The sequence below is a fragment of the Oncorhynchus kisutch genome, linkage group LG28 (genome assembly GCF_002021735.2).
Source record: "Oncorhynchus kisutch isolate 150728-3 linkage group LG28, Okis_V2, whole genome shotgun sequence".
NCBI classification, from domain to species: domain Eukaryota; kingdom Metazoa; phylum Chordata; class Actinopteri; order Salmoniformes; family Salmonidae; genus Oncorhynchus; species Oncorhynchus kisutch.
Window position 1 is genome coordinate 1,205,193 of NC_034201.2, and position 24,170 is coordinate 1,229,362.

Sequence of the window (24,170 nt, forward strand, 5' to 3'; positions counted from 1 at the left end):
TCCATGTGAGCTGTGGTTTATGGCTGGGATGTTGTTTGTTCAGTGATAAGCCATCATCACTGTGGGCCCCAGACCAGTCCCCTGGCATCAGCCGCCCAGAGCTGTTAAACTCTCCTCTCCTTTTCTTTCCTTTCCTTTCTCTCTCTGTCTATTCCAAGTAGGCTCCACCACTGCCATGGAGACCTCTGCATCCTGCCACTGTCCTTTGAGGAAAACAACTGGAGAATCCAGAGAGAAGGTACAATCCTTTTACATTCATTTAATCATGTGCAGTAGATATTCTGTATCGTGAGGATTGTGGCTTTTGGGGCAATTTCCTGTGGTGCCTTTTGTAGCATTTGGGGATAGCTAGGAACAGATTTACCCGCTTCCCTTGGGTTGTCATGGAAGTTCATGATTTTTAGAGAGTATGAAACATGCTCAAACAAGTCATATTATAGTTGAGCCAAGTGTGACGTCATTTATCTGATCAATGTTGGATTGTTTTGAATTTGTCCTACAGAAAACAATGATGTTCAAAGAGTTCACCAAAGGATTCTCTCAACTTGCCCTGAGATCCTCTCTCCGAAGGAGACTTGGACGATACAACAATGAAACCAGCATTAGACCACTGAATCTCACAAGGGTAAACCTATACTAAAATGATCTTATAGATAATTAACTTAATTCACTTATAGATAATCATTTACTAACTAATTATTAACTAATATTAGACGACAATACGTGAGCTGTGGTTTATGGTGGTGATGGCGTGTGTTTAGTCACTTACAGCTGGTGGCAATTTATCATGGTTAAGCATAGAGATCCTCCTAATTCTATATGGTTAAGATCCAGTTTTATGCTAATTAAAACACATGACCAATATTTGTCTAGAGAAACTCAAACACCACAAACTGTTTTCAAACTGTAATCCACAGTGTATTCATTTCATGTTTTGGTGTGTTCTATTGTCTGCATGAATGAGAATGATATTGCTTTCAACAAGGGGGTAAAGAAAGACGAGGGTTTGTGTAGAGTGCACACACATCCTCTTGTGGTCATGTTGCTATGGCAAGACTTCCTGTGCAGTCAGGAAGTGGCAGTCACTGCAAAGCAAGTAGGTTCAGAGAAGAACATTACCGGAACCCTTCTTCAGTGATCTATCAATGTCTCTCTTGGAAACTTTCAATTAACCGAAGCGATACGGCAATGTTCCTAACACATAAAAACCTTGGAATACCGAATGGACGTGCAGTAAGTGGGCCTAGATTGTCTGTCTGTCTTTCTGTCTCACAGTCTCACTGTCTAAGCTCTAAGGTCTTCCAAAGAGTAGAGGTTTTACGCCAACTAAAAAACATGTTACTTTAGATATAAAATCATTGTGTATCTGATTGTTGTTACCCTAATCCAAAGCAGATTTATTCACTAGTCTATGTTTGTGGTTACAGAGTCTGGCAGTGTCGGACGGAGGTGAGTTGAAACATGGACACATTCAGTTTTTTTTTTCACTGAACGTGTTGGACCAGACAATAGATGGTCTGCTTTCTCCCAGTTATACATATGGATTCACTCGCTCACTCACTCTTCTGCTGAGTGCTTTGAGGAGCTGTAAATCAGAGCTGTATGTGAATAAGTGAATGGCCCTGTAGCACAGTGTCCTCCTCTCTCAACATGTTTCACTCATATACAGTTAGCTCCAAAAGTATTGCAGTGAAACAATGAAATGATACAATGACTGTCAGCTTTACGATTAAAGTGACTCCAGAAGGACAACACATTATTTACCATTCATTTCTATTGGGCACAAAATAATCTGAAACAACCAAAACTAACAGCAAATGCATCCAACAAGTTTGTAGAGTCACAAGCTTGATGTAGTCAATGCATGCTAGGAATATGGGACCAAATACTAAACTTTTGACTACATTAATATGCATAGTCCCAATATTAGTCCCTTTTGGTTCACTAAAATGGGGGGGACTATGTACAAAAAGTGGTGTAATTCTAAACGGTTCACCCGATATGGATAGAAAATACCCTCAAATTAAAGCTGACATTCTGCGCTTCAACCTCATAGTCAATGTATCATTTAAAATTCAAAGTGCTGGAGTACAGAGCCAAAGCAACCACAAAAATATCACTCTCCCAGTACTTGTAAGTAGTGTTTACTGTTTGTAAACGTTAAAGAATGCACTGTCTGTTGGGTTCACCTGCCAGTCTGGCTCTGAAGTTCCGGTGTTACCACAATGACTTCCTCCTCAATAGCTGACAGCCGTATGTGAGAGAAAGTCACGTGAAGGAGTTGCTCACGACTTGTTTTCTTGTACAATCATCTTTTAATTTCCTGTACATTTTCACAACTCAGTGACTAGACTAAAGTGTTCGGTATTCAAAATCACTTTACTATGTTCAAGTGCAGGAGAAGACACAAATAATATTTCAAAGTGAATAATGATGAGTGAGCACAAATATCACCCCCCCCTCCCCCCCCCTCCCCCAACGACAATTTTTTTTGTTAAGCTCCCCTGTTACCGTAATGGAGAAGTTAGCATGTCTTGGGGGTATGATATTTGTGTGTCTGTAACTTTCGCACTCATCATTATTCACGATTCATTCAGGACTAGCCGTAATGGTGGTAGCATCCACATGAATGTAGAAGTGTTTAGAAACATATAATGTTCTTATTTACATTAAAAAGTGACTCCAAAATGACAATCCATTAATTAACATTCATTTCTATTGGTCACAAAATAATCTGAAATGCAACCAAAAAAAACAGCAAATGCACCCAACAAGTTTGTAGAGTCACAACAAGCTTGATGTAATCATTTTATGCTAGGAATATGGGACCAAATACTAAACGTTTGACTACGATAATACACATAATTGAATTTGTCCCAATACTTTTGGTTCCCTAAAATGGGGGGACTATGAACAAAAAGTGATGTAATTTCTAAATGGTTCAACCGATATGGATAGAAAATACACTCAAATTAAAGCTGAGAGTCTGCACTTCAACCTCAGTCATTGTATCATTATGCTGGAGTACAGAGCCAGAACAACAACAAAACATGTCACTGTCCCAATACTTTTGTAGCTCACTAAGTAGTGTTTACTGTTTGTAAACGTTAAAGAATGCACTGTCTGTTGGGTTCACCTGCCAGTCTGGCTCTGAAGTTCCGGTGTTACCACAATGACTTCCTCCTCAATAGCTGACAGCCGTATGTGAGAGAAAGTCACGTGAGGGAGTTGCTCACGACTTGTTTCCTTGTACAATCATCTTTTAATTTCCTGTACATTTTCACAACTCAGTGATTAGACTAAAGTGTTCCGTATTCAAAATCACTTTACTATGTTCAAGTGCAGGAGAAGACACATAATCATATTTCAAAGTGAAGCATACATGGTGGTTTCTGTATTACATCCAGTACAGCCCTGTTGTTAATGTCTCCAGAGCTGAATGTGGTACCAGAGGAACGTGGAGCCAGTGTGGGCCTGTGTTCCAGCAGTAACTCCAGTCTCCCCACCGTGCCCAGTGATGGAGCCAGTGGTGTGGGGAAGGTGGCCAGCTGGGCTGTGAGCTTTGAGAGGCTACTACAGGACCCAACTGGTGTCCTCTACTTCACGGTAGGACCTAAACCCAACTGTACGCAATCTTTCAGGTTTATTCATGATGAGCTTTAGTATGCACTTTGTGTTTATGGGTCTTGTGTGTTTGTTTCAAGTCCATTGTTTTGAAGAGATAAAATAAGTCATTTTGAACACTGACATTGTCATGTAAAGGAAAGACTATGATTTTGTGTTGATTATTTTGCCATTATTTAACCGCGGTCTCAGGATGTCATCGCCATCTTAGACATGGCAGCACTGCTTCTAGCTGCTAAACAACTTTGCAGTATTTTGCTTTTTTGTGCCATTTTTTACACTATTAGCCCAGAATGTGTTTGTGTTATTACATAAGCCGGAAATAACTTTTGGATATCAGAGTGGCGGTAACTCACCAGCATATTACGACCAGGAATTTCCCGAATTGGATCCTTTGTTCTTACCCATCAGGGCAATTGAACTTATCCCAGAGGCTGCTCCAAGATGCTGCTCAACGGAGAAGAGATATTCGGAGTGGACTTCTAGTTCGACTCAGGAGGTGGGCACACCATCCACTGCTTCTGAGTATATTTCTCGCTAATGTTCAGTCTCTGGACAATAAAGTAAACAAGCTCAGGGTGAGGATCTCCTTCTAGAGAGACATCAGGGACTGTAACATACTCTGTTTCATGGAATCATGTCTCTCTCTGGATATACTGTCTCCGTCCATACAGCCAGCTGGGTTCTCAGTACATCGCACAGACAGGAATGAAGAACTCTCCGGGAAGAAGAAGGCCGTGGTGTATGCTTCATGATTAACCACTCATGGTGTGCATGTGATCACGTACAGAAACTCAAGTCCTTTTGTTCACCCGACGTAGAATACCTCACAATCAAACGCCGACCGTATTACCTTCCAAGATAATTCTCTTTTGTTATAGTCACAGCTGTGTAGATTCCCCCTCAAGCCGATACCCCAACATTCCTCAAAGAACTACACTGGACTTTATGCAACTGGAAACAACATACCCTGAGGCCGCATTTATTGTAGCTGGGGATTTTAACAAAGCAAATTTGAGGAAAACGCTACCGAAATTCTACCAACACATTGACTGTAGTACTCGTGCTGGGAAAACACTCGACCCCTGCTATTCTCTCTTCCGGGATGCCCACAAGGCCCTCCCCCACCCTCCCTTCGGCAAATCAGATCATGACTCCATTTCTTTCCTCACTTCCTATAGGCAGAAACTCAAACAGGATGTCCGTGCTAAGGTCTATTCATCGCTGGTCTGACCAATCGGAACCCATGCTTTAAGATCGTTTTGATCATGGGGACTAGGATATGTTCCGGGTAGCCTCGGATAATAACATTGATGTATACACAGACACAGTGACTGAGTTCATCAGGAAGTGTATAGGGGATGTTGTTCCTACTGTCCCTATTAAAACCTACACAAACCAGAAACCATGGACAGATGGCAGCATTCGCGCAAAACTGAAAGCGCTAACCACCGCATTTAACCATGGCAAAATGACTGGGAAGATGGTCGAAATACAAACAGTGTAATTATTCCCTCCGTAAGGCAATCAAACAGGCAAAACGTCAGTACAAAATCAAGTGGAGTCGCAATTCAACGGCTCAGACAAGACATATGTGGCAGGATCTACAGACAATCACAGATTACAAAGGGAGAAACCAGCCATGTCGCGGACACTGACGTCCTGCTCCCAGACAAGCTAAACACCTTCTTCGTCCGCTTTGAGCATAACACAGTGCCATCGATGCGTCCCGCTCCCACGGACTGTGGGCTCTCATTCTCCATAGCCGATGTGAGTAAGACATTTAAGCGTGTTAACCCTTGCATGGCTGCCAGCCCAGACAATATCCCTAGCCGCGTCATCAGAGCATGCGTAGACCAGCTGGCTGGAGTGTTTACGGACATATTCAAGAGGAATACCTATGTAAGAATGCTGTTCATTGACTACAGCTAAGCCTTCAACACCGTAGTAACCTCCAAGCTTATCATCAAGCTTGGGGCCCTGGGTCTGAACCCCGCCCTGTGCAACTGGGTTCTGGACTTCCTGACAGGCCGCCTCCTTGGTGGTAAAGGTAGGAAACAACACCTCCACATCACTGATCCTCAACACAAGGAACCCCACAATAGTGCATACTCAGCCCCCTCCTGTACTCCTTGTTCATCCATGACTGCATGGCCACACATGCCTCCAACTCAGTCATCAAGTTTGCAGATGACACAACCATAGATTACCAACAATGACGAGACAACCTACAGGGAGGAGGAGAGGCCCTGACGGAGTGGTGCCAGGAAAATAACCTCTCCTTTAACGTCAACAAAACAAAGGAGATGATAGGGGACTTCAGGAAAAAGCAGGTTGGAGCACGCCCCTACCACATTGAAGGGACCACAGTGGAGAAGATGGAAAGCTTCAAGTTCCTCGGCATACACATCTCTGATGATCTGAAAAGGTCCACCCACACAGACAGAGTGGTGAAGAAGGCGCAACAGCGCCTCTTCAACCTCAGGAGGCTGAAGAAATTTGGCTTGGCCCCTAAGACCCTCACAATCTTTTACAGATGCACATTTGAGAACATCCTGTCAGGCTGTATCACCGCCTGGTACGACAACTGCAACGCCCACAACCACAGGGCTCTCCAGAGAGTGGTGCGGTCTGCCCAATGCGTCACCAGGGGCACACTGCCTGCCCTCCAGGACACCTACAGCACCCGATGTCACAGGAAGGCCAAAAAGATATTCAAGGACACCAAAAACCTGAGCCATGATCACCAAGGACCCGAGCCACTGCCTGTTCACTCCGCTATCATCCAGAAGGCGAGGTCAGTACAGGTGCATCATAGCTGGGACCGAGAAACTGAAAAACAGCTTCTACCTCAAGGCCACCAGACTGTTAAATAGCCATCACTAGCTGGTTACCACAGGTTACTCAACCCTGTACCTTAGAGGCTGCTGCCCCATATACATAGACATGGAATCACTAGTCACTTTAATAATGTTTACATACTGCTTTACTCATTTCATATGTATATACTGTATTCTATTCTACTGTATTTTAGTCAATGCCACTGACATTGCTCATCCTAATACTTATACATTTCTTAATTCCATTATTTTACTTTTAGATATTTGTGTATTGTTGTCAATTGTTAGATATTACTGCACTGTTGGAGCTAGAAACACAAGCATTTCTCTACACCCACAATAACTTCTGCTAAATATGTGATGTGACCAATAAAATTGTATTTGATTTGATTTGATATAAGCTCTGCATGAACACATCAACAAAAAAAAAATTACACTATATCTACACTACCTCCACAATCACCCGACCTCAACCCAATTGAGATGGTTTGGGATGAGTTGAACCGCAGAGTGAAGGAAAAGCAGCCAACAAGTGCTCAGCATATGTGGGAACTCCTTCAAGACTGTTGGAAAAGCATTCCAGGTGATTGAGAGTAGGTTGAGAGTAGGTCAAAAGTGTGCAAAGCTGTAATCAAGGCAAAGGGTGGCTGCTTCGATGAATCTCAAATATAAAATATATTTAGATTTGTTTAACACTTTTTTGGTTACTACATGATTCCATATGTGTTATTTCATATTTCTGACGTCTTCACTATTATTCTACAATAGTCAAAATAAAGAAAAGCCCTTGAATGAGTAGGTGTGTCCAAACTTTTGACTGGTACTGTATATACACATCAATTACACAATACATGAAAAGCAAACACAATACATTATTTGAATGAAAGCATTTTACTGACTGGGAGACAATACAAAACCCTGCCACAAAGATTGTTTGTCAAAATGCCCAATAAATTAAAGTGAGAATAAAGTGAGAAAGAGGCCCACGCAAGAGTCCCTTAAATAGTCAGAACCACATGGGCGTCTGATTTTCTCCTGAGGGCTGGAGGATTTATGGGAAAAGAGACGAGATTCACCAGTTTGGATTACGAGGCCTGTGGAGAGCAGAGGAATGTGTGTGAGTGAGACAGAAATATCAGAGTAAACAATACCCAGCAAACCGAGAACATTCCCAGGACATTAGCTAACATTCCCATTAAGTTCTAGTTAGGGTTTTATCTAACATTAGGATGATAACGTCCCAAAAACATTCAAGTAATGCTCTTGATAAGAAAATGTTTTAAACAAAATATCCATTGAACGTTCTCCTAACATTCACTAAAATGTTGTGCACAACATCTGTAACAACCAAAACAGAACATTGCCCTAAGGTTCTTATTAGGTTTCCAGGTGATGTAGTAACAAAATGTGTTCTGGGAACGTTCTTGCAACATCAGGCAAATGTTTTGTACAAACATTGCATAATCATCAGCACAACTAGACCGTTTTTATGGCAACCTAAGGAATGTTCTGGGAACGTTCTCAGAACCAGTTTTGGTTTGCAGGGTAGTCAAATTTAAGGTGGTGTTAAGGCCCAATAAAAACACAGTGGAAGAGGTTTTCCCCCTTAACCCCTTAAGAAACTACCCACAATTTTCAGACAGTCAAAACAGGCTGAAGATTATGCCTGGTGATAAGACTATTTTTCTGCTTAAACCCACAGGCTTTCCTGAAGTCGGAGGTCAGTGCTGAGAACATCTTATTTTGGCAGGCATGTGAAAAGTTCAGACAGATCCCAGCCAATCAGAAAGAGAAGGTACTTCACAGATGAAAATGGGTTTCTGACCTCTTCAAGATTACCCATCTTCAAGAGGGGTCTCTATCGGTCAGGGTTTGACCATGTTCCTTTTCTGTCCAGTTAAACCAGGAGGCTCGCTCCATCTACAGCAGTTACCTCTCAGGCAGTGCCTCCCATCCCATCAACATTGATGACAAAGTCCGCATCGAGGAGTGGGAAGTGAGAAACCCTCACCCTGACATGTATCACAAGGCTCAACAACAGGTACACCATCATGGACACATCATCTACTGTAGCAATCCTCCATTAGAAAATAATGAAATATTCATACAGTAGCATCCCATCTTTTGCTGTGGGAAACAGCAAGAAAAGTTTAGTAACAAAGATGGTTGTGTTGCCTGACTTAACAAGGCTTCCTCTCTCTCTCTCCCTCTTCCTCACTTCAGATCTTCAAGCTGATGAAGTTTGATAGCTACACACGCTTTGTTCGCTCCCAGCTCTATCAGAGCTGCATGTTGGCCAATGTGGAGGGCAGGCCTCTACCTGAGCTGGGCCCCCGCTCGAAGAGCACAGCAACCAGAAAGACTGCCGGGACTGACATCCCCTCTCATAGTGACAGACCCAAGGCTGACCAGAAACCCAAAGAGGTACCGTACACAGGGCCGGCGCCAGGTATAAGCGTACAAAAAACAAACAAAAAATACAATGGGAACTCAGTTGGGGTTTCAACTTACTGTTTGTTGATAGTTAGAACAGTAGAATACACAAGGTGCAGTTTAGAGATATGGTTGTGTATCAGCAGTTTTCCTCTTGTTATGTCAGTCACTGACAGTCACTCAATTATCCCAAGTCAGCTAAATATTTTTAGATTGGAAAATGAGTCTAGCAAGCTATCTGAACTTAATCATGTCCGAATTAACGACACGTGCTCAGGTGACCTCATTGATTTGGTTAGTCACTCTCATTCAGATATCATATTAACATGGAATAAGTCATGGCAAAATGTGTAGAATTGCAGGAAATTAACTGTAAAACTTAATAATGTTCTCTCCGCCCCGGTGGCAAAATTAATAGAATTGCATGAAGTTAGTTATAAAATGGCAAAATGTTATCTCCACCTCATGGCAAATGGTGTAGAATTGCGGAAACTTGCTTTAAAACGGCAACATTATCTCTACGCCCCATGGCAAAATGTGTAGAATTACGGGAAATGTACATTTATCTCAGCCGTCTAGAGGGGGGCCACTAAAATGTTTTGCCTGCGAGGTGTGGGGCCCCTCAACTAAATCTCGTTTAGGGCCGCCAAAAGGCTAGGGCCGGCCCTGACCTTACAGTACTGTAAAAATGTGCTATAAAGTTTGTGCATAAACCAACACATCACTTCATAACTGAATATTGTTCATAGAAACCAAAGGTCAAACCAGGAAAGTCTCTACCTTTGGATTTGGACGAGGGAGCAGAGAAGAGAAAAGGAGCCCCACAGAACAAGCTGACCAGAGAGAAAGGACAGGAAAAGAGGGGATCGTGGGGAGGTATAATACAATAGGGATAGCATTGGTTCAGAATTTACATTACAGTCTAGTACTTTTCTGGTCTGATGACATACAGTATACCTGCAGCTGAATATACCCCCTGCCCATTCCCTTAGCTGAGCTTGCTGACCATGCTGCAGTCTTACAGAGCACAGCCAGGTCGGGATCCCTCCTCAGTGCAGCAGAGGTGAGCACACAGACACCAAGCTCTGACTATCACATAATACTTATTTCGACTTTGAATTAACTTGTGCCTTTTACCCCCTTTCCCCCCCCAGAAGTTTGAGAAGGAGCGTTGGCGTGCGGGCCAGGCAGAGAAGTACTGTTGTGTGTTCCTACCTGACGGCACTGCATCCCTGGCTCCAGCCCGACCTGGCCTCTCTATCCGCACTATGCTCACTGGGCTCTGTGAGAAGAGAGGCCTCCCCCTCTCGGATGTCATAATCTACCTGCAGGGCAAGGACAAGGTAAATGGCATCTCTGTTCATCGGTTCTGTTTTGTTGTCATCACATGTTAAGTTTGAGCACTGACAGTTTTGTAGCTTCAATGAAGCTGAGCGATCCTCAATTGCTTATGCAAATCCCAAAGTTGGAGTAGTTACCACATTGTTACTATATGTATTCAGCAATATTAATATTATATTAGAATATGTAACATGCCTAAATATTTGAGGAAAATGTAAATTTTCAGTGTATAAACTTAACATTGCGAAAAGAATGGCAAAAAATATATATAGTAAAGCCACGCCTCCAATAAGCCACGCATCCAATCTCCTGATAGGCTGCCAGCTCTACAATATATTATTAAAAAGGTTCAACATTTAGTACCACGGTACCACTCTTAAACCTTGACTGGAAATGGTTCCAATCGCCTTTCCACCATTAATTTTTCCCTCTGGGGTTTTAGAGCTACTTCATATAGCTTCTGTGTTTCGTGTAGGCTTACCCTGGTGTGACGTTTTGATAACCTCGCAAATCTCTCTCGGTATGACAAGGTAAGTTTCATCGATAATTGTCATTGCACATTTTTGAGAGTAAATTGAGGTGAATATGTTGATAAAACTCACCTTGTCTGAGAGAGAATTACACAGCTATCAAAACGTCTCATCAAGGTAAGTCTACACCAAACACAATTCATTCAATATTTTTGTTGTCAAATTCACGACGTGAAAAAATGTGTGGCGGAAAAACAATTGGAACCATTTCTGTGTTTTTACGGGTATTATGACGCGTCCACTTGTGGAGGACTATTGAACCCATCCCATCACAAAAAGGTTCCGGTTTGAACCTTTACACAGGGGTTCCTCTGGGAACCTTTTCGACCTGGAATGGTTCCACTGGTGTGGCAATTCTTAGAACCCCAAAAGGTTCTTCCAGACAGAGTGTAGAGTGTGTACCACAATAAGTCAGACTTTAACCTGTAATCCCTGTTTGAATATGTGCTGTGTCTATATGTATTTTTTTTACCTGGCTTATAAAATCAGTCAATCAAGCAACCTCTCAAGCAGGCTATTGGTTTTACCCAAAATGGTGTCTGTCTGTCACTCAGCAGCATCTTAGTTGGAGGACAAGGGAGAATCCTCTATGCCAAGTATAGTTGATGTACTGTGTTCATTATTCGCCTTCTGTTCTCCGGTCTCTCCCCAGAAGCCCCTCTCTCTGGATCAGGACAGCTCAGTTCTGAAGGAGCAGCAGGTCTTCCTGGAGCTCAGAGTGACTTTTGCGTGAGTGGCCACATCCTGATATTTGTTATTTATATTTATTATTTTATATGTTCACTTTTGTATTTCCTGTAGTTAAATGAACCCGACAAACAAACAAAATCATACTAATGCCAAGTTGTGTCTATTTCTCAGGGTGGAGATAGTGTCCACAGGGAAGACAGTGGGTATTGTGGTAAAGTCCAGCAAGTCTCTACAGGAAGCACTGACCCCAGTGCTCCAGAAGCAACGTCTGCGTCCACAGGACGTCATAGTCACCATGGTGAGTCTAACTATGGGACTCTGCGTGTGACGTTCTATGCTGTTGCATAACCTATAAACCCTCTGATGTTTTCTCTCCATACTCCCTTTTATTTCAGAGTGGGAGCAAAGAGTCCCTAAGCATGAGCACGGCCGTAACCTCCCTGGCCGACAAAAAGATAACACTGGACAGAGTGAAAGGCTAGTATGCTGCAGAAGTTTTTTTTCAGTTTTTTTTAATTGTGCGTATATATGTGTGCAGGAGAGAAACCTAGATGGTGAGAATGCTTTTGCTCAAAACTGATACTGTATCCACAAAGCTTTATGCGTATATCTCCCAAAGGATTCAGTACAATCTTCTGCAACACGCTATGTCCTATCACGCCAAACACTATGATTTCCTATGAGAATTTTCTGTAAAGCATGATAATTGACCGTGCTTGTTTAGCCAGTGTTTGTCTGGTATTTACTCAGAACTTCATGGTAACCACTTCCAAGAGGACAGCACAATTGGCAATACTTAGTGGTGCTCGTTTGTTTTTGCAAAAATCCCAAATAATTCAAACCAATCATTTTTTAGGTCATTATTATGTAATTACAGTACCTAGTCTAAGTGCCAGTCTGTTTGTGCTACCATGCCAACTCTGTATCACCAATTGTCTTGTTTTGCTTGACAATGACAGTTATGGAGTTGGACAATGTGATTTCAATGTAAACAGCAAATAAATAGCTGACGGTAAAATAAAAGATAATATTATCTTTTAAGTACAATATATCTTCTGATGAAGATTATACATCTACTGGGCCTTCAGAAAGTATTCACACCCCTTGACTTTTTCCACATTTTGTTGTTTTACAGCCTGAATTCAAAATAGATTAAATTGAGATTTTGTGTCACTGATCTACATGCATTTGATCTATACCCCATAATGTCAAAGTGGAATTATGTTTTTAGAAATGTTTTCAAATGAATAAAAAATGAAAAGCTGAAATGTCTTTAGTCAATAACCATTCAACCCTTTTAACAAGTCACAAAATAAGTTGCATGGACTCACTCTGTGTGCAATAATAGTGTTTAACATGATTTTTAAATGACTACCCCATCTCACATACATTTATCTGTAAGGTCCCTCAGACTAGCAGTAAATGTCAAGCACAGATTCAACCACAAAGACCAGGGAGGTTTTCCAGATAACTGAGGATGGATAAACAACATTGAAGTTACTCCACAATACTAACATAAATTATAGAGTGAAAAGGATACAAAACATTCCAAAACATGCATCCTGTTTGCAATAAGGCACTAAAGTAATATAAGTAAAAGTAAAATATTTAGAAATAAAGTGATCATTTTTGTCCTGAATACAAAGCATTATGTTCGGGGCAAATCCAACACAACACATCCCTGAGCACCACTCTTCATATTTTTAAGCATGGTGGCGGCTGCAACATGTTATGGGTATGCTTGTCATCGGCAAGGATATGGAGTTTTTTGGGGATAAAAAGAAACGGAATAGAGCTTTAGCACAGGCAAAATCCTAGAGAAAAACTACTTTCAGTCTGCTTTCCAACAGAGACACAAATGCACCTTTCACCAGAAAACTCACAGCTGTAATCACTGTAAAATGTGATTCTAACATGTATTGACTAAGGGGGTTGAATACTTATCTAGTTAAGATATATATATATATTTTTTTTTTTTCCACACATTCTTTGTTCAAATTTTCGAATTTTTCTCCACTTGGACATTAGAGTATTTTGTGTAGATCGTTGACAAAATAAATTACAATTAAATCCATTTTTATCCCACTATGTAACACAGCAAAATGTTAAAAAGTCAAGGGGTGTGAATATATATAGGCACTGTACTACTGTAGACGCCCTTGTGAGTGTACTTGCTTCGTTTACAGTACATTATCTCATCATCTTTTACTTATGTGCATCAGTTACCAAAACAGTTTTTTTCTCATAATACCAATGACAGTGGGACATTTTCTTCATATCATGTATTCTTTAAACCTGTCGAAAATAAATAATGGATTTATTGTGAAAATCTAGGCTATATTACATAGATGTAATAGACTTTTTAATATATAGATGTTCCAAAGGTCTGCATCAGTGTGGAAGCCAGGAGATGCTAAATGTGTTTATGTTAATTAATGGTCAATTACTGTGAGACCGGCAGTTATTTGCTTGACAATCACCGGCTGACAGAATTTTGGGATCGCCACGCGTCTAAATTGTTTTGCGTAGATTCGTTTTTGAGATTGAGAATATTTGATCCTATTATTTTCCCCAGGTACTGAGCAGAGCAGCAGCTCAATGGTGTGTGGTAGCTCCTCGGGCCCTGTGTTTCAGGTGAGTGGTACTTGTGCAACGATCTGTCTGCCTGTCTGTCTGCCTGTCCGGCTGTCTATGTATCTGTCTGCCTGCAAAGCAGTTTCATTGTTTTTATTTAGGCAATATCGGAGGTAACTGCATTGGAGCTGTCAAATCAGGATACCGCTCCTGGCGTTATACCCACATGAAAAAATATCATAGTTTTGCTGTGTTATTAAAACTTTAGTATTAGTATATTTATAAACAGTGCCCTCTGTAATTATTGGGACAGTGAAAAATGTTTTCTTTGTTTGGTTCTATACTTCAAAACTTTGGATTTGAAATCAAACAATGCTTATGAGGTTAAAAGTGCAGACTGTTAGCATTAATTTGAGTGAATTCTCATCCATATTGGTGAACTATTTAGAAATTACAACACTTTTTGTATATAGTCCATTCATTTTAGGGGAACAAAATCTCACAAGCATTTGCTGTTTGTCTTGGTTGTGTTTCTGATTCTGTTTGTGCCAAATAGAAACGAAAGGTAAATAATGTATTGTGTCTTTTTGGAGTCACTTTTATTGTAAATAAGAATATGTTTCTAAACACTCCTACATGAATCTGGATGCTACCCTGATTACGAATCATCCTGAATGAATCATGAATCATGTGAGAAAGTTATAGACGCGCAAATATCATACCACTGAAAAAATGTTAAGCTCCCCTGTACCTCCCATGTAGTGTCTGTAACTTTTTCACTCATCATCCAGGATTCTCCATAATCACGGTAGCATCCACATTACTGTTGAAGTGTTTAGATGCATATTCTATTTACCATTCATTTCTATTGGGCACAAAATAATCTGAAACGCAACCAAAACAAACATGCAAATGCATAGAACAAGTTTGTAGAGTCACAAGCTTGATGTAGCCATTGTGTGCTATGAATATGGGACCAAATTCTTACGTTTTTAGTACTTTAATAAACATATACGGGAATTTGTCCCGATACTTTGCTCCCCTAAAAGGGGGGACTATGTACAAAAGTGTTATAATTTCTAAACGGTTCACCCAATATGGATGAAAATAACCTAAAAATGAAAGCTGAGAATCTGCACTTTAACTTCATTGTCATTGTTTTGACTTTAAATCCATACTTTTGGACTATGGAGCCAAAATAAGAAAAAAAGCTTCACTGCCCCAATAATTATGGAGGGCACTGTATTATAGTATTCATTGTTGTATTTTATTTACTTAACTGAAGCACAGCAGTTTTTTTCTCTCCCAGAAACATTACAGCACATACTGTAGTATTTACTCTTGTGTTTTTGCATACATTACTCCAGCATACTGTAGTATTTACTGCAGGATTATATTGTATTATTTCTTGTTGCAGTTTTGCAGAAATTACTGTAGTATATTGTAATGTTTCTATTGAACAAACACTAAAACAGCAAACTTGCCATAACCTGCAAGTAGGTCAGAATGAGAATAAACAGATCATTCAGAACAATATATCATCTATACTTGGTATGTAGGTGTCTCACTCATGGGAGGCAGAAATTGGCAAATAGGGGAGGGGATTGAATTAGTAAGTGCTGGTTCAGTTTTTCTGAATCACCTACAAGCATATTTTTTGGAACAATGTTGTCGATATTCAAAACAAACAATAAATGTGTTTTCAAAATGTAGTTGCCTTCTCAAAACATAAATATGTATATCAAAACTCTATTATACAGTCAAAATTGCAAATACATTCATCAAAAGAACACAACTGCCTGCCAAAAAAATGTGCATTTTACATTTAATTAAATATAAGCACATTGTGTGCAGGATTCATTCATCCGTATCATCACTACTCAATTACATGTATTCAATACAAAGATTTGTTTGCTCATAGTTTTGTAGACTTTCCATTGGCTCACAGAAACACAATCCACAATAGAACTAAGACGAATAAAGTGGAGAAACACAAGGATATGAATGTATAGGACGAAATCCACACCAAAGAAAACCTCTAAGGAAGATCACAATGTTGGACATGAGGATTCATGTATGACAGTGATTGGATGATTTAGAATTTTGTGCAGTAATATTTACATATTGCCGGAAACAGTGAACACAATTGTACACATTTCTCTTCTGATGAAAACAATGTGGTAAAGCTGCAATATGTAACTTTTTGGGGAACCCGACCAAATTCACACGTAAACGTGAGTTATAGATTTGTCATTCTCATTAAAAGCAAGTGTAAGAAGTGTTAGATTTGTTCTTTGTGAACCATTTCCAAGCTTCACGTTTTTAAGCTTCGCTTTTGCGTCTTTTACTTTTGGTTTTATTTACCTGCTTCAAACAGCTGAAAATACAATATTTCAGGTGTTTGAAAAGATATTTCACGGCGGTTTAGATGGTGCAATGATTCTCTACACTATGCATTGCTTGTTTTGGCAACAAAACTGAAATCAGGCAAACTATTAGAATTTTAGCAACCAGGAAATGGTGGAGCCATTTATGCACCTTTATTATTATGTCAACAAAACAACCAGGAAATGGTGGAGCCATTTATGCACCTTTATTATTATGTCAACAAAACAACCAGGAAATGGTGGAGCCATTTATGCACCTTTATTATTATGTCAACAAAACAACCAGGAAATGGTGGAGCCATTTATGCACCTTTATTATTATGTCAACAAAACAACCAGGAAATGGTGGAGCCATTTATGCACCTTTATTATTATGTCAACAAAACAACCAGGAAATGGTGGAGCCATTTATGCACCTTTATTATTATGTCAACAAAACAACCAGGAAATGGTGGAGCCATTTATGCACCTTTATTATTATGTCAACAAAACAACCAGGAAATGGTGGAGCCATTTATGCACCTTTATTATTATGTCAACAAAACAACCAGGAAATGGTGGAGCCATTTATGCACCTTTATTATTATGTCAACAAAACAACCAGGAAATGGTGGAGCCATTTATGCACCTTTATTATTATGTCAACAAAACAACCAGGAAATGGTGGAGCCATTTATGCACCTTTATTATTATGTCAACAAAACAACCAGGAAATGGTGGAGCCATTTATGCACCTTTATTATTATGTCAACAAAACAACCAGGAAATGGTGGAGCCATTTATGCACCTTTATTATTATGTCAACAAAACAACCAGGAAATGGTGGAGCCATTTATGCACCTTTATTATTATGTCAACAAAACAACCAGGAAATGGTGGAGCCATTTATGCACCTTTATTATTATGTCAACAAAACAACCAGGAAATGGTGGAGCCATTTATGCACCTTTATTATTATGTCAACAAAACAACCAGGAAATGGTGGAGCCATTTATGCACCTTTATTATTATGTCAACAAAACAACCAGGAAATGGTGGAGCCATTTATGCACCTTTATTATTATGTCAACAAAACAACCAGGAAATGGTGGAGCCATTTATGCACCTTTATTATTATGTCAACAAAACAACCAGGAAATGGTGGAGCCATTTATGCACCTTTATTATTATGTCAACAAAACAACCAGGAAATGGTGGAGCCATTTATGCACCTTTATTATTATGTCAACAAAACAACCAGGAAATGGTGGAGCCATTTATGCACCTTTATTATTATGTCAACAAAACAACCAGGAAATGGTGGAGCCATTTATGCACCTTTATTATTATGTCAACAAAACAACCAGGAAATGGTGGAGCCATTTATGCACCTTTATTATTATGTCAACAAAACAACCAGGAAATGGTGGAGCCATTTATGCACCTTTATTATTATGTCAACAAAACACGAAACAATGAATTTTGTATTCACTGATGACATTTGTGTTTCATTTTTTTTGCAAAAAAGATTTGCAAGTCAGGTACTAAAGGCAAGAAAATGAGTTCTATAAATGTATTTGAACATTGAAGTATCTGTTCTGCTATATCTAAGTTTGTGCATTTACTGTACATTGATTTACTGATTAATATGATGCTATACAAAGATAAATAACATACATTTTTCAAAAGTAATCCAATCAGTTATTTTGATTTTTTTGCACCGGTGACTGAAATGATTGTTCCAGTTTAAATGGCTTCGGTAGTCTCCTCACAATGTTCCTAACCCTGGCACTCATTCTGAATGCAAGGTTGCAGGTGAATTAAAATTCCATCTGTTGGATATCCTAACTCTGGACGGAGTTCAATAGGAATTACACATAACTTTGCAAGCTAGCATAATGTGACTTGCACGTAGGGTTGCAACATTCTGGTAACTTTACCCAAATTCCCAGGTTATACAGAAATCGTGGTTGGAAGTTTTCTTGGAAATGGAAGGAAAAAAATCAGAAATCCTTCAATCGCGATTTTAGACAAATCTGGGAATCCAGAATTTTGCAACCCTACTTGCAGGCCCAATGTGGCCTGAGGTACAGTATGAACTGGGGTACACTTATGCACTTCTAATTAATGGTACAAAGGATGACATTACATGGTGTTTGTACCCCGTTCGGGAACAAATCTTTAATACAGTGGCCTGAAACTAATGGTTTTACATCAGGCCTGCGAGTCGCATTATGCTGGCTTGCAACGTGATTTGTAATTCCTATCGGAATCCATCCATTGTGGGGCTATCCAACTTTTTTGAAATGTTTTTATCACCCACAACCTGTATTCAGAGTGACTCCCAGGGTTGGGAAGAATAAACTATGGGACTACCTAAACCATCTAAATTGTAACAACCATTTCAGTAACCGGTGCAATAAGTCCAAGTAACGTTTAGGATATGTTCAGAATATTTTTGTAATTTATATTTGAGTAGTATAAGATTAATTCATTAATCAATCAATCAATGCACAAACATAGATATTGAAACAAACTACTCTAAATATCAACCTGCAATAGAGCATCCTGGGAAATATGATAATGATAGGTGTGGTTGTCACGCCCTGACCATAGAGAGTCCTCGGGGTTCTCTATGGTGTTGTAGGTCAGGGCGTGACTAGGGGGGTGTTCTAGTTTTCCTATTTCTATGTTTGTTTTGTTGTATGTTTCCCAATTAGAGGCAGCTGATTGTCGTTGTGTCTAATTGGGGATCATACTTAAGTTCTCCATTGTTCCCACCTGGGTTGTGGGATATTATTTGTGTATGTGCTTGTTGTTTTGTTGGAAGTTTCACCCCAAAATAAAATGTGGAACTCAAATCATGCTGCGCCTTGGTCCGTCTCCCATCACGAACGTGACAGAACTTCCCACCAACGCAGGACCAAGCAGCGTGTTATGGAGGTTAAGGAGTTTTGGACATGGGAGGAAATCATGGGAGGATGTGAGACCCTTCCTTGGAAGGAGACACCAAGGAAGTTGACGACGCCGGGGACCGCGGCCACAGAAACCCCAAGATTCGGGGGGGGCACGAGGGGTGGTCGGCGAGAGCAAGAGCCCGAATGGCAGGCGGTGGAGGAATGCAATGAGGGATACAGGAGAGAGGTGGAGGTAGGCTGCAGCGCAGGCGTGCTGAAGAGCGTGTCATCAGTCTGGTGTCATCTGTGCCGGCTCCACGCACCAGGCCACCAGTGCGCCTCCCCAGCCCGGTATATCCTGTGCCGGTTCCTCGCACTCGCCCTGAAGTGCATGCCACCTGTGCCGGCTGCACGCACCAGGCCTCCAGTGCACCTCCCCAGCCCGGTACGTCCTGTGCCAGTTCCCCGCACCCGTCCTGAAGTGCGTGTCACCAGTCCCGCTCCATGGCAGGAGCCTACCTCGGCGCCGGTGCCCAGTCCAGGCGCGGTGTCCAGTCCCGCTCATGGCAGGAGCCTTCCTCTGCGCCGGTGCCCTGTCAGGTTTTGCGGCCGGAGTCCGCACCTTTCCTATTTCTATGTTTGTTTTGTTGTATGTTTCCCAATTAGAGGCAGCTGATTGTCGTTGTGTCTAATTGGGGATCATACTTAAGTTCTCCATTGCTCCCACCTGGGTTGTGGGATATTGTTTGTATGTGCTTGTTGCACCAGGTAAGTCACGTTTCGTTGTTTGTTTTGTTGGAAGTTTGTTGGAAATAAAATGTGGAACTCAAATCATGCTGAGCCTTGGTCCGTCTCACATCACGAAGGTGACAGTGGTTTTGGTTCAAAGTGATGTGTAGGAGATTCAGGCCCCTGTATTAGGATAAAACGAGGCCCTCAAAATAAAACTTTTTTTATAATAACATATTCATGAAGCCAATGGGACCAAAAAAGGATGAATGCAACAACCATGTCTCTGTCACTAACAAATACAGTCATGTAACTCTACAATTTACTTGAAAGGCAAGGCACTAAGCAGTGTTGATTTAATTCAACACTGTTCCGGTGTCTATATGGGTCCACAGACGCAACACTTCCAGCGTTGATTTAACACGCTCAAAGTTATAAATGAACACTGGAGAATTTGTTGTGTAGTATTGTACAGTATACTACAAAATGATATAGTAAACACTACACAATTGAGGAATACTACTACAGCGTGTACTAATAGGTGTGTTCCTTATTCCCACTGGAGTGCCAAAGTGCGCTCTGGGCGGTCATAAATTCAGATTGTTGTCAGTTCATAAATTCAGAGCATTTTGCTCATGCAGTGTTCAGAGTGCACACTGGATGCTTTGGCTGAGGAGTAGGGTTGATCTGAGCATTCTGACCTCGCAATGGCATTCAAGCACCCAAGCTAACAAGCTAAAGTTGGCTAGCTTGCTAGATACTTCCTGACACAAATGAGAGAACACCTCACTCTGACCATTTTACTTGCCCTAGCAGAGCTGGTTAGGCTGTTTTCATGTTATATAGAGCGTTGGTGACTGTGACTGTGTTGCTGACAACAATTTAAGATTTTTTTTTTGCCAACCTTTATATTCAACGGGTGTTGCGCGTTTGTAAATTCATCAGTTATTCTGCGCTCTGGCGCACTCAGACGAGAGTGCTCTGAAATTGTAATAGATAGCCAGAGTGAATTAACGAAAGCACCCATAGTATTCTACAAAATGCTATGGTAAGTACTACACATGATCCAGGGATACTGGTTCTGTGGTTTCCATCGCGTCGTAAGGCAGCCTAAACAGAGAGCTCTGGAATGTTGTACATATTCTAGTTTTTGATAAGTCATTGAATTGTTGATTGTATATATCTGGTTGTTTTTTACCCACGGAGTTGCAGGACTGATGGCAGATTGATTTGTCTGGTTTTGCTAGCTGGCTAATGTTGGCATGCGTTTAAATGATGCATCTCAGCACCGGCTGCTTCTTGATCAATGAGACCCGACTGCAGTGTGGAAATGGCAGAGCGCTCCTAGTGAGGACCACTACTGCTTAGGACTGATGCGTGGTGGGCTTATTGGGCTGTGGCAGTGGCAGAGGCATCGCCCAAGTGTGTGCTACAGGTTGGACGTTGGACGTGGAGAAGTATGAAGTCCAGGCTTCATCGAGGCTGAGCTGAGGACGACATCAGGGTCTGCAAGCCAACTCCGTCATCATCATCTGGCATCCCAGGCTACAGAGAGGCCAAAGATAATATCAGAACCGACAAGCCATCTGCATCATCATCATCTGACGTCGCCATAATTAAACCATCATTTAACTTGGTTTCGGAGCCTTAGATCGCTGATCTAAATGTGTCTATCAACTACAGTGTGGAGTACAGTATACTACAGTATACTACATATTCGAGTAAGCACTATAATGTTCTATATCAAACTAGTATTTTTTTATGTGGGTATCGCAGACATTGCCATTGGATGCGCCGAGTCACCTCAGTGATAATCCCATGCAGCCTTGTTACAAGTTTGAACACTGGAACGTGTGTTGCAATCTACAGCCCGATTAGGCTGATATAAATCCTTATTTCTTTAAAGATTTTTCATTATATATAGCATACATTTGTTCTGAACTTCTAAAGTGAGTTGGTGCAATTGTAGCTTTTTGTGACAACCACATGAGCAACCGCTCACCAATTTGACAGCTCTAATGCAGTTACAACTCCGACACCGCAAAAATACCAGCTATGCGGGAGTCCCCTATCACCGGCTAACACTTGATCTGATTGAATCTAGCCTTCAAAATGTTCTTGGCATTTCAAACGACATGACATTTCTCTATATTGGTTAGGGAAGAAGATCAGCTGTTGTAGAGATGGATACTAGCTCCCTCTTTAGTGCTGACAGAGTCCGGACCAACACCAGGCTGAGAAACCCTGCCGCTAGAAGAACCTATGACATGGATGGTAAGGGAGTGGTTTGTGTGGGAACCTACTAGAGATTCTTGCAATGATCAGCTGTTCTCAGGTATCTATGTAGCTATTACACTTAAGACGTGAGCCTGAACATGATTTCTCTGTTGTCTGCAGGTCTGATGGAACTTCTGTCCAGATCCCAGTGCTGCAGTGTGGACGATCAGAGAGGCCTGCTGAAGAAGGAGCAGCTGTGGCTTCCTCAGTTCCTACAGCTCCCTCTGGCTGAGGCGCACGAGGAGCAGGACCAGGAGGAGGAGCAGGGGAAAAGAGGAGGAGGAATGGGGGGACTGCGGGGTCAGGATGGACTAGGGCTCACCGAGACAGAGCTGGGGCCATCTCCTGTCCACTTCCATGCCTTCCCTGAGCCCTTTCAGCTTCCCTCTGGGCCTCCACTGCAGTTCTCAGACACAGGAGAGGGAGGGGAGGAGCAGACCAGACCACCCTCCTCAGACAGCCAGCTCTCAGACCCTGACCCTGGCCGCGAGACTGTGGTGTGACCGAGGGAAAAGAGAAATGCTGTGGATGAATGGATTATGAATTAGCCTGGGTACCAGTCTGTTTAGCTAACATTCCTCTGTCATTGCTAAACAGACTGGTACCCAGGCTAGTTAGGAATGGGTGTTTTACCTTATTTATTTAGCTGAATTACAGTACTGTGTCTTTGATTGCCTCATGTTGTTTACCTGACCTTTGGTGTGAACTGACATTTTCACTTTGCTTAAAGGCTCAGTGCAGTCAGAAATGTGATTGTCCTGTGTTTTATATATATTTCCACACTATGAGGTTGGAATAATACTGTGAAATTGTGAAAATGATGATAATGCCCTTTTAGAGTAAGAGCTGTTTGAAAATACCTGAAATTTCTGCCTGTTTAGGTGGGATGGAGTTTTGGCCATCCATGGTGACATCACCATGCAGTAAATGAGTTAATAGACCAATAAGAAAGAGTTCCAAACCTCTCTGCCAATAACAGCAAATGTTCAATTTTCCCCTCCCCACTCATACCACTTCCAGACAGTCCTAGCTAAATTTCCTGCTTGAGAAATGACTCCTTTGTAAGAAGCTATTTTTGTTAATTTTTTACCATTTTAATTGAAAACAATCACAGTAAGGAACTTAACTGTTACCCCCAAAAATGATTTGATATAAAAATGTTTGCATTGGACCTTTAAATGCACAGTATAAATGGTTACCTATAGTGTCTGGATGTTTTTACTGTTGCTCTGCTGTTTATTTTGCCTGGGAGATAATAAATTGATGTGTTGATAACCTACGGTGTAAATCAAATTATTGTTAGGTCATTGGAATACAACGTTTTCCACGACAATTTCATCACTGGAAATAATCCAGTGGAGAAATGAATGTTTCTCTTGCTTGGTGAAGAGATACTGTAGAGCATAACATTGCCTGGGAATGTAGCAGCCTTTTATGTTCAGTCTCCTTTGGCGTGTTAGTATTCATTGCAAGTGAGACACAGAGAGCAGACAGAGAGCAGACAGAGAGCAGACGCAGAGAGGAAGAGTAGAATTATTAGCCATCCTACTTAACCATCCTCAGGTATGTCTCTTAGCCTTACACCTCAAGCAGTCCTGCATCTAGCTGTAGAAAAGTGTACAAGTAGTCTACATCTCCTCAGAGAGAGCACTGTCTTTGTACTATAATAAAAATATATATTTAAAACAAGCACACACAAAATAGGAGATACATGTAAAACGCAAGCCCACTGTAGATAATGGGCAAATTGCAACATCACCTGAATTCAAACAACTCTCGCCCTGCCCTGCCCTGCCCTGCCCTGCCCTGCCCTGCCCTGCCCTGCCCTCCCCTCCCCTCCCCTCCCCTCCCCTCCCCCACTCCTTATAA

General features: G+C 41.2%; 1 protein-coding gene across 4 annotated transcripts; it reads left to right on the plus strand.

Moving 5' to 3' along the window:
- The first annotated feature begins 14 nt into the window (after window positions 1–14).
- On the plus strand, window positions 15–23,578 carry rgs14b (regulator of G protein signaling 14b). Of its 4 annotated transcripts, none has more exons than XM_020464319.2 (16): window positions 15–238; window positions 503–625; window positions 1,428–1,449; window positions 3,434–3,606; window positions 8,167–8,259; window positions 8,362–8,505; window positions 8,688–8,888; window positions 9,647–9,773; window positions 9,890–9,960; window positions 10,052–10,240; window positions 11,421–11,497; window positions 11,630–11,756; window positions 11,854–11,935; window positions 14,034–14,092; window positions 22,184–22,298; window positions 22,422–23,578. In XM_020464319.2, the coding sequence occupies exons 1-16, from the start codon at window positions 176–178 to the stop codon at window positions 22,802–22,804; spliced, it is 2,049 nt and encodes a 682-aa protein (XP_020319908.1). In that variant the 5' UTR covers window positions 15–175; the 3' UTR covers window positions 22,805–23,578. The 4 variants fall into 4 exon arrangements, with proteins under 4 accessions (XP_020319908.1, XP_031663922.1, XP_031663921.1 ...); XM_031808061.1 differs by lacking the exons at window positions 15–238; window positions 503–625 and adding an exon at window positions 870–1,233 and having other exon boundaries at window positions 22,422–22,834; window positions 22,901–23,578; XM_031808062.1 differs by lacking the exons at window positions 15–238; window positions 503–625 and adding an exon at window positions 868–1,233 and having other exon boundaries at window positions 10,055–10,240.
- The last annotated feature ends 592 nt before the right edge of the window (window positions 23,579–24,170 follow it).